The sequence below is a fragment of the Festucalex cinctus genome, chromosome 21 (genome assembly GCF_051991245.1).
Source record: "Festucalex cinctus isolate MCC-2025b chromosome 21, RoL_Fcin_1.0, whole genome shotgun sequence".
Lineage (NCBI taxonomy): Eukaryota > Metazoa > Chordata > Actinopteri > Syngnathiformes > Syngnathidae > Festucalex > Festucalex cinctus.
Window position 1 is genome coordinate 500,824 of NC_135431.1, and position 10,392 is coordinate 511,215.

The following is a 10,392-nucleotide window of genomic DNA, read 5'->3' on the forward strand; positions in this document are numbered from 1 at the left end:
TTTGATGTTAATGTGATGGCTATTGTTAGAAATAACAAATCTGAGCATACGTTGTATTTGAGTGAAAGTTTGTTTGAATGGTGAATTGACTGCATGTTTTTGGTTACATTTTGTTGTTTTGATTGTTGCAATAAAACAAATGTATCATTTAGATTTTATTTATCTTTTTGGTTCGATAATACTGACAAACAACATCATGGGTCCAGACAAACGGATTGGTCGCCAAACATTATAGATAAGGTTTTCCTCAGACAAATTTTGATCCTCCATCAAGCTAGCATGTTTATAGAATGTGGGAAGACTTTTTTTTTTTTTTACAGGGGGGTAATACTGCAAAAAACCCTAACAAATTATTATAAAATGGCAAATTTGCAAAGAAAAACTCACAAATTCATGAGAAATGGCAGATTTACAACAAAGTGTACAATTTGAGGAAATAACCTTTTCTTATAAATTTGGTCCACTTTGTCGCAATTATCCGAGTTTATTTCTCGTAAATTTGGTTTTTTTCCTGATAAACTTCCCACTTTGTCACAATTTTTTTTTTTTTTATTGCAAACTTGCTGCTTTGTCACAAATATCCAGATTTATTTCCCGTAAATTTGTGAGTTTTACTCATTTCTGGGTTTGCAGTTTTTGATGTTTTTGATGTGCTGACTTCGTCAAGTGTTTATCCGTCAAGAACACGAGAATGGTGAGCAAACGTTTTGTAAGCTTTTATTACCAAAGTCATCATGTTATTGTTCAGTGCGTGGAGAACTTGGGCAGCTGGTTCCCCAGGATGACGCGTCTTTCCACGCCCTCCTCGGAAATGGTGGCCATCCGGATGACGCCGCCGCTGGAGCCGTCTCGCTCCATGGCCAGCGCCAACGCTGGACGGCCGGGGAAGGGGAAAAAAAACAACAAAAAAACCCAACACTTTAAAGTGAGATGTTGCCATTTTTGGGATCGCGGGAGTCTGGTCGGTACCTGCGGCAGTCAGCTCCACACATTGCTCCTTGTTGAGTCCCACCTTGTAGTTGGAGTCCATGAAGCCGTAAATGTAGGAGCTGCCGCTGCCGCCCACCGACACGGGCTGCCTCACCAGCATCCCGCCGATGGGAACGCAGTACACCTGCCACGTGCGTGCGCCGCCGCCGGCAAATTTCTCGTGACAACCGTTTCGATTCCAAAGCGGTTTTTTTTGTTTTTGGAAAGCGTTACCTGTCCGCCCTTGCGGCGGTCCCAGCCGGCCACCAGGATCCCGGCCATCAGATCCTCCCGGTAGCGGTAGCAGCTAGATCGGAACAGATTGGCGGCTGTTTCCACCAGCGGGGGCTCGTTCAGCTCAATGCTGCACCGGGAACAAAACGTTTTGCAGACGGAAAGCAGCGTTAAGTCACTTCAATTTCAACATCAATTTCCATTTATATCAACAGCAAGCGTTATCATAGTTTTTCATTTTAGTTAGTTTTGATTTCGTTTTTTAAATTAAGTTCATTTTACTTTTCAGGGTGGTTCTGTTTCGGTTAATATCAAAATAAATGATTTAAAATCACATTTCAAATCATCCCCAAAGGCTCATGCATTCAATTAATTAGCAAGATGAAAACAAAGGACATGTTTTCGATAATTATAGTTTTATGAACATAAAATGTAGTTTGTTAGTTTTCGCTTTTTAAAAAAGCATCATTTGTATTTTATTTTGTTCATGAAATTGTTTTTTGAACTTTAGTCAACTAAAATAACCTTGCCGACGGCGCATCTCTCATAAAACTAGCGCTGTGCAATTCATCTAAATTCAATTTCAATTCTTAAACTCCACAATTACAAAATCAGCATGAATCGTGAACAAAAAGATGACTAATTTTGAGGTTTTTAAATATATATATTTGCACCTTTTTTAATTTTAAAATGACTAATTTAATAAATGTTGTATATGGCGTTTTAAAGATATTTAATTTGTCTTAATATTTTTTACATGTTTAAAAATTTTCTTGTTTTGTACCAAAAAAAAAATGACTGCACAATTCCAAATTAAAGAAGCTTTCCTATTCCTAACCTTTTGAGAAGGTTGGAGTTGTGGAAAAGTCTCCAGTTCCCACAAAAGGATTTAAGACCCAGAGGGTACAAGTACTACTACTAGAACACAACGTTGCTAAACCTTTGGATCAGGACCAGCTTGGTCCACTGCTTCCTACTCAGTCGCTAACCTTGCGCTAGGCTAGCCAACCTTGCGCTAAATGCAACATAGGCCAAACGAAGCGGCGACGTTTGCCCACCTGTGAAAACCGAGCTGATAGGTGACCACGTCTGCGATAGCCTGAGTGTCGGCAGCTGATCCAGATCTGCAACACAACACACACATTAGGAAGAAGGATGATGATGATGATGAGGGGGCGGAGCCTTGAAAAGGAAGTGGCGTTCACGGACCTGCAGCAGAAGATGCGATCGTGGATGGGCGTCAGTTTGTCCGTCACTCTGTTGGCAATGTACGCTCTGACAGACGACACAGATGACACAGTTTACACTTTTCTATGCAAATGCAGGCACAGTGCAAAAATCAAAACAAAAAACAAGATAGTCAGTCTATTAGTTACCCAGTGGTGGTACGGGAGTCTGCGCCGATGACCACACCGCCGTCGTACTCCACCGCCATGATGGTGGTCTGCCAAACAAACAAGGGACAATATATGAAATGTCACAAACAAAAATAAATAAATAGACATCATTCTGCTATATGAGCACTACACATATATACACACACACAAACACACCACCGGTGTTTTCCCGCTACTTGACGTTTCATCGCGTCCATTTCAATAGTTTTTACCACAATAAAACGGAGAACGTTTTGGGACCACAGTGGTCGTTACTTCTAAATGATTAGGCCACGAAATGTAGCCTGCGAGTCCACGAACACAAATGTTTGACACCCCTGTTCTTTAGTAATAATTGAAAAAGGTTGAAGACGTGCAGAAGCCTGAAACAAAAACAAAAAAAGTTGACTGAATGAAGTTTGACATTCGCTCCATTGTGCTTGTAGCATCGCATCGTCGTCAGCCTCGTTAGCTGCTCAACATTTGCTGTCTCATCCAGCCGCCGTCCACTTTTAAATTATCCTCCGCTGGAAATTGGTGACGTTAGGATTCTGTTGGAACAATGATATAATATATATATATACTGACCCCGGTGCTGACTTCTTTGTCAGTCCAGTCTGGAATTTGTTGAGTTTGTGAGTAAAAATTTTGCTCGAAACGCCGCATCGCTGTTGATGCTGCCGCCATCTTGCTCCTACTCGTTTGACGCTTCCTCCCGCAACAAGAAACTAGAAAGCAATGGCTGCCTGTTTACAAAGAAACATTTGTTATGCAATGGTTTGTGAAGTACATTATTTTACCTCCACCGTTTCATTAAATTAATTTTATAGTTATATTTATTCCTTTTATATTTATATAATAGTACATACAGCTGTTTGACTTTGGACACTTTTGTTCAGGCATATGGACGGACGCCTGTACGGTGGACGTGCTGCAGTCCCGAAAACGATTCTACAGTATAACATAAAAAGAAACGTACACGTTTTGTGTATAATCTATTATCTGCATTATCAAAATCAAGACAATATTATCTTTCTTTAACTGTAAACACTTTGATCAGGCCACGTTGGATTGCTGTAGGGCTGAAAAAGTTCCTGTCTTTCTTGTGCTGATTTTAATTGTCCAGCAGCGGCAGTAGCGACCACAACAGCACCCATACCGAACGGTATACAGTCTAAGAAGAAGACCCCGCCTGACTTCAGAAATTTAAAATTCGCTTGATTTTGACTTTGAACAAGAAAGTCTCAGGTCATGGGGGAAAAAAACAACCATTTTCTCTTTTACAGGCTGCATGTTTTGTTGAATTTAATTCTCGTGAAATCTCAGGAGCACAACTTTATTACAGATCCCCCAAAAAAATGCCCCAAATTGGGTCAAGAGGGGACTGACACAACTTTTTGAGTTATTCAATTACTGCAAAAAGATGGGTCAAATGAATAACCCACAAAACAACCTTAAAATGTGGGTTGTTTTGTAGGTTATTCATTTAAATTGACACAACTTTTTGGGTTAGTTGAATAACTAAGAAAGTTAGAAGGTTTATTATTTTTATACCCAATTCAATGAGCAATAAACACAAATGTCTTTCTTGAACCTTCAAACACGTTTGTTGATCATTTTTGGATTTCCCTTGAGCGCCTGAATCTTCGATATCCGGTTACCGTAAAAAAAAAAAAAAAACAGCTGAATTAAAACGCCACTAACAACCAGCAAAACTTTCAATCAACTTATGTGACTGAAAAATTGAATTAAAAGAACAAAAAAAAACAACAACACGTATTTTGAAGAGAACCGGAAGTAGTAAGAATAGCGATCAGCCCGTGGAAACCACTTGCGAAGACCCCGTGCGTCGAGGCCTGCGGCGGCGCCATTTTTTTTTGTCCCAAGTGAAGAAAGAAGCTGGTCGTCGGCATCAAAAACAAACTTGTTTGGCCATTTTTTTTCGCCTTTTTCCTCAAGCGCGCTCCTTCCGGCGGATCCATCCGCATCGTGACGTAACGCCTGCGGTTGGTTCTCTCTTCTGTTGAAACTCGTGGCTGTTTGACGTCGCTTTAAAGCACAGCGACGTCGGATACGTGCTAGCATGTGTCGTGCGTGCGTTGCTAGCCGGCATTTTGTTCGATCGAATTAGGCCCGGCCGCCATCTGATGACTTAAACGCTGAAATCGCTTCGGGGAACCTTTAAATAAGGTCGGTATCGGTGAGCAGTTCGGAACGTGTTTGAATTGATGCCGAGCGCGCTCTTGGAGCCTTTTGTGACAAAACCTGAAAGCGATCTGCAGCTTGCTCAGAAGCATGTTTGCTAGCAGAGGCGTGGTGGACCTCCCAATCGGCATGTGTGGAGAAAACTTTCAAAATGACTTGATATGCATCTTTTATAGACGAATTCGGTGTTTAGAAGGGGGGAAATTCGCGAACAGGAAGAATGGTGGAGACGATGTCGACCATTTGAGAATTCCACAGCATAAGAGTAGACGACTTGACGTCAGCTCATGCCTTCAAAGTGTAAACAAGGTTGCGCTTGTTATAATCTTGTGCGTGTCTGTGTCTTGAAATATGGAGCTTGATTACAATCGCCCTATGGATTCACAAATTCAGAAGAAACCTGCACAATCAACTGTGTAGCTGGTTGAGGATTCCCTGCGGCCAGCTAGCCAAACTTCGTTTTTGTTTTAGTGAACTAAAACTGACGAAAAAAAACAACATTAGGGATGTGAATTGCCTAATGCCTGATTATTCGATTCAAAGGTCACAATTTGATTTGATACCGATTAATCCTGATACGAACAGAATAAATCGATTGTTGTAATTTTTTCCCCCCAAGTACAACAAACCACTGCCATTTAAATATGAACATCAAACAAAACAAGAAACGCTAGGGGGTAGCTAAAAAAAACATGTCAAATTAAATAAATATGTATCTTCTTTTTTATTCTTACAATGTCTAATTGACAGAAAATAAAGCCTGATTTTCTTAATGAAGGCCAAAATGGCTTAATTCCCATAAATTTACACCAGAATGCGGACGTTAAAGTGTCACATAGAAGTGACATCATCCAGCAGCAGCAGCAGCCAATAGAAAAGCACCAAAAGATGACGTCGCTGCCATGTTGTTTTTTTGTTTTTAAATGTTGTGCACAAGTAATACCAATTTAAAAAAGCAAAACTAATCCAATTTAACAACCGATACTGAAAACGAACTGAAATGAACAATTCCAAAAGTATAAGCTGCAAAGTTGCTTGTCACGTGGCAGATATCCGGGACATGGCCTCCGATCACGTAAACGGGAACGGAAGCGAGGAACCGATGGACACGACGGCGACGGTCTCGCGCTCGGAACACTTCCAGGCCTTGCTGGAAGCCGACTTGCCTCAGAAAGTGGCGGAGAAGCTCGACGAGCTCTACATTGCGGGTGAGCGAGCGAGCACTAAAACGAAGATCCTCGCTCATGTCCGTCAGGTGTGACTTTTTTTTAAATTTTTTTTTGTCTCCTCCTTCAGGTCTGGTCGCGCACAGCGACCTGGACGAAAGAGCCATCGAGGCGCTCAAGGAGTTCAACGAGGAGGGAGCGCTGCAGGTTCTGCTCCAGTTTAAAGAGAGCGACCTTTCGCACGTGCAGGTACGTCTTTTGATTGGGAGGCGGGAACAATTTGGGCGTCGCCGTCGTGTTCACGTATTTTTTTTTGTGTGTGTCCAGAACAAAAGTGCCTACCTGTGCGGAGTGATGAAGACGTACAGGCAGCGCGAGAAACAAGGGGCCAAGGTGGCGGACGCCACCAAAGGGCCCGACGAGGCCAAAATCAAAGAACTCCTGGACAGAACCAAATACACCCTTGATGTGACCACGGGCCAGCGCAAGTACGGCGGACCCCCGCCCGAGTCGGTGTACACGGGGGTTCAACCCACCGTGGGGACGGAGGTAGGACCACCGCGACGCGCTCGGTTTTGAAACGGGAAGTCTTCAATTGCGTTGTGGTTTTGTAGATATTTGTGGGCAAGATCCCCCGAGACCTGTTTGAAGACGAGCTGGTTCCTCGCTTTGAGAAGGCGGGGCCTATCTGGGACCTTCGGCTCATGATGGACCCTCTGAGCGGCCTGAACCGAGGCTACGCCTTTGTCACCTTCTGCACCAAGGAGGCGGCGCAGGAGGCCGTCAAGCTGGTAAGTGGACTGCCGTCAGCCCACTTTTTTTTCTTTTCTTTTTTTGTGCAGAGAAACATCAGGATAGATGCAAGCTGGAACGGTTTGTAATTCCTTCTGGAAGAAGGATGTCGACGTCATCCACTTGCTTAATTAATTAATTAATTATTTATTTTTGCCCATCCCTAATTCTTTTGACTCGCTACCTTTTGACCAATACGATTGAAGCTGTCTGTGGGCGTGGCTTGTACTGCATTGTCGCAAAACTTTGTGGTTCATCCGAGTCGGGCTCGCCGATTTGACGGTTTTCCAACCTCTTGGGCAGTGCAACAACTGCGAGATCCGACCGGGCAAGCACATCGGCGTGTGCATCTCGGTGGCCAACAATCGCCTGTTTGTGGGCTCCATCCCCAAAAGCAAAACCAAGGAGCAGATCGAGGAAGAGTTCTCCAAGGTCACAGGTCAGATTCGTCGACTGGCGTCCGCCGATCGGCGTCTCCGCCGTTCCGCCAATCACGCGCCTCCGTCTCGTCTGCTTGCCCCTCCCCCAGAGGGCCTGAGCGACGTCATCCTGTACCATCAGGCCGACGACAAGAAGAAGAACCGCGGCTTCTGCTTCTTGGAGTACGAAGACCACAAAACGGCGGCGCAGGCCAGACGCCGCCTGATGAGCGGCAAGGTCAAGGTGTGGAACAACATGGTGACGGTGGAGTGGGCCGACCCCATCGAGGACCCGGACCCCGAAGTCATGGCCAAGGTGAAGCGTCCCAAAAAATTCCTGCTCGCCCAACGCCGATTCGGAATGTTCCGGGTTCTGACCCATCCCGTTTTTTTTTGTTTGCAGGTGAAAGTGTTGTTTGTGCGCAATCTGGCCAACAGCGTCACCGAGGAGATCCTGGAGACCAGCTTCAGCCAGTTTGGCAAAGTGGACCGAGTGAAAAAGCTGAAAGATTACGCCTTTGTGCACTTTGAAGAGCGCGACGGCGCCGTCAAGGTAACTAATGTGCGGCGCACGCGCACGTGTGTCGCCAATCGCGTTTGTACAGACGTGTTTCTGTTACGCAGGCGCTGGCGGAGATGAACGGCAAGGAGCTGGAAGGGGAGCCGGTGGAGATAGTCTTTGCCAAGCCGCCGGATCAGAAACGGAAGGAACGCAAAGCTCAGCGGCAAGCGGCCAAGACGCAAATGTAAGCTATCAGATGCTCGACTTGGTCGCTAACCTTTCCGGAGCTCACGAGGATAAGAAGCTAGTTCTTCTGGAGACTTTGGGATAGAAAAGCAACACAAGTCTGCAATCAATCAAATGTACGACTGGATAGCCGATAGCCCGTGCAAACTGTTGAAGTCACAGGGTGACCATCTTGCTACTCCCACCTCGCGAGCAGACTACTGTGTAAACTATACGGTATACGTACAGATGAGACATATACAGCTCACTTAGTATTGGGGGGGTTAACAAGTAAAGAAAAAAATAAATAAAATTAACAAGTGGACAGTATGTGGCGCTTTTTTCTTCTTTTTTTTAAACTCAATTTGGACGCTTTAGTTTTAAGATTTATCTGTGATATAGTCGGCCATTTTGTAGTGCTGTTGGAATATGTAAGTGAGTCAGTGGTTCATATCTGAAGCTGTTAATTTATGCGAGGTATGTTTCCAAATACGTGTTTTTGATGACCCCTTTTCCCGTCCTCAGGTACGATGACTATTACTATTACTCGCCCCCGCAACACATGCCGCCTCCCGGCCGAGGGAGGGGCCGCGGCGGCCGCCGGGGCGTCGGCAACTACATGTACACGCCCGACTACTACGGCTACGAGGACTACTACGACTACTACGGCTATGATTACCAAAGCTACCGCGGCGGCGGCTACGACGACCCCTACTACGGCTACGACGACTTCCAGGTCCCCGCCCGGGGCCGCGCCAGCGGCGCCGGCAGCAGCAGGGGCGCCAGGGGCGGCGCCTCCCCGGGCCGAGGGCGCGGCGGCGGCGAAGCCGGCCTGCCCCGAGGCCGAGCCGGCGCCTTCTCCCAACGCGGCGGCGTCGGGTTGGGACCCGTCCGCGGAGGTCGCGGCGGCGCCAGAGGCTCCTCGCTGCAGCCGCGAGGGCGAGGAGGGGTACGTGGGGCGCGGGGCGTCCGCGGTGCAAATGTGGGAGGAGCGAAGCGCAAAGCGGACGGGTACAACCAACCCGATTCCAAGCGGCGCCAGACCAATAATCACAACTGGGGCTCCCAGCCCATCGCTCAGCAGCCGCTCCAGGGCGCCGACCACGCTAACTATTCGGGCTACAAATCTGACAGCCAGGAATTTTATCAGGATTCTTTCGGGCAGCAGTGGAAGTAGACCCCGCCCACTAGGCTTTTTTTCTTTTTTCTTTGGCTTTCTTCTCATCCCTTAGAGACTTGTTCCCATTGGCTCCAAAATTGGTGACATCTGGCAAGAGATCTTTTTGTACATATTTTAATATTCCTCAGTAGTCACTCGGTGGTTTTTTTTTTCCTTTTTTTTTTTTTTTTTTTTAAATGCTTCGTGGTTATTTAGCTTCTAGCGTTTTTGTCTGTTTTTACACCCTCTGCTTGCCATGTTATACTGAAAATGAAAATACAATTTGTACTGTCACAAAGTAATGCGTGTCTTGTTATTGGGGAAAAAAAAACAAAAAAACAACAAAGGTCCGCCGTTGCGGTTCCAAACTTTTTTGGCTTGTATTCTCTGCTGTTTGTCTGCTTTAATAAACGTGCGCACGCAACGTGCACAAAAAACCAAGCGATTGTGTTGCCAATTCCTACAAATTGAACCAAATTCTCTGTTCAAATTGCCCGCCGGTCCGTCCGTCAAAGGTTTGCCAGTTGGTGTCACCTTCGCATGCAGTCCCCAACCAAATCACCCTCTCAGGTGCTCATCGTCATGTCTCTCGTCCAATCCGATTGCAGCGGCCGCCCGCTTTCCAAATGCCCGACTTTCAATGTCGCATGTTGTGTGTTTTGCATGCGTGACGTTTGGTTGGCCAAGCCGGTGTGCGTGTGTGTTTGCGACGCGGTGCCCTTTCCTTTTTTGTCTAATTGCCTCCTTTTGTCACGACTAGCAGGGGGACGACATCTGGGCCGATGACGACGATGCGTCGCCGTGATGACGGTCGCATGACACGCTGCCGCCGCTCCCATGCTGAGACTACTTGATTGGTCCTTCCGTTGGGGAGGATGAAGCTACCTCACGCTCTCCGGCTTGTTTTGTTCTTCCCGGACCGGACCGGACCACGCAACACAACGCTCCCGTCGCTAGCTGAGAGAGAAGCGCCGGCCGGCGAACGCGACAAGTGGAGATTTCGACGCGCCGTTGGCAAAGGTCCGCGCCCTAGTCGCTCTCAGGACGACGCCCACTGTTTGTTTCCCTTCACGTTCGACGAGGGGTCGCTTCGACATCGGTTTGAATTGACTGATTGCCCCGTCACAGCTTCTCCAGCCGTCACTCGGCTGTCAACCACCAGCGTGCATATGCATTTGAGGGCATGATGGGAAATTTTGATTTAAAAAAAAAAAAGAGAAAAAAGGATTGGGCAGCTTGCAGCTATTTTTTTTTCTTTGCAAATGTTTTGTACTGTACAATAACTTTTACCTATTTTTCTAATAAATATTTTGGGGAAAACCAACCAGCTCCTTTTTTTTTTCTC

At 46.1% G+C, this 10,392-nt stretch overlaps 2 protein-coding genes across 6 annotated transcripts; one reads left to right on the plus strand and one right to left on the minus strand.

The window, feature by feature from the left end:
• Positions 1–695: 695 nt before the first annotated feature.
• Positions 696–4,570, minus strand: psmb6 (proteasome 20S subunit beta 6). Of its 3 annotated transcripts, none has more exons than XM_077509957.1 (8): positions 4,372–4,570; positions 3,168–3,325; positions 2,580–2,647; positions 2,413–2,478; positions 2,262–2,327; positions 1,204–1,333; positions 970–1,114; positions 696–872 (listed from the first exon to the last, which is right to left on the minus strand). In XM_077509957.1, the coding sequence occupies exons 1-8, from the start codon at positions 4,565–4,567 to the stop codon at positions 745–747; spliced, it is 957 nt and encodes a 318-aa protein (XP_077366083.1). In that variant the 5' UTR covers positions 4,568–4,570; the 3' UTR covers positions 696–744. The 3 variants fall into 3 exon arrangements, with proteins under 3 accessions (XP_077366083.1, XP_077366085.1, XP_077366084.1); XM_077509959.1 differs by having other exon boundaries at positions 4,174–4,565; XM_077509958.1 differs by lacking the exon at positions 4,372–4,570 and adding an exon at positions 3,449–3,497.
• Positions 4,401–10,371, plus strand: LOC144009956 (heterogeneous nuclear ribonucleoprotein Q-like). 3 transcript variants are annotated; one of them, XM_077509952.1, is made up of 11 exons: positions 4,401–4,585; positions 5,834–5,992; positions 6,081–6,199; positions 6,278–6,499; positions 6,565–6,741; positions 7,046–7,181; positions 7,272–7,477; positions 7,565–7,714; positions 7,786–7,907; positions 8,414–8,837; positions 9,808–10,371. In XM_077509952.1, the coding sequence occupies exons 2-11, from the start codon at positions 5,845–5,847 to the stop codon at positions 9,850–9,852; spliced, it is 1,749 nt and encodes a 582-aa protein (XP_077366078.1). In that variant the 5' UTR covers positions 4,401–4,585; positions 5,834–5,844; the 3' UTR covers positions 9,853–10,371. The 3 variants fall into 3 exon arrangements, with proteins under 3 accessions (XP_077366078.1, XP_077366076.1, XP_077366077.1); XM_077509950.1 differs by lacking the exon at positions 9,808–10,371 and having other exon boundaries at positions 8,414–9,488; XM_077509951.1 differs by lacking the exons at positions 4,401–4,585; positions 9,808–10,371 and adding an exon at positions 4,593–4,769 and having other exon boundaries at positions 8,414–9,488.
• The last annotated feature ends 21 nt before the right edge of the window (positions 10,372–10,392 follow it).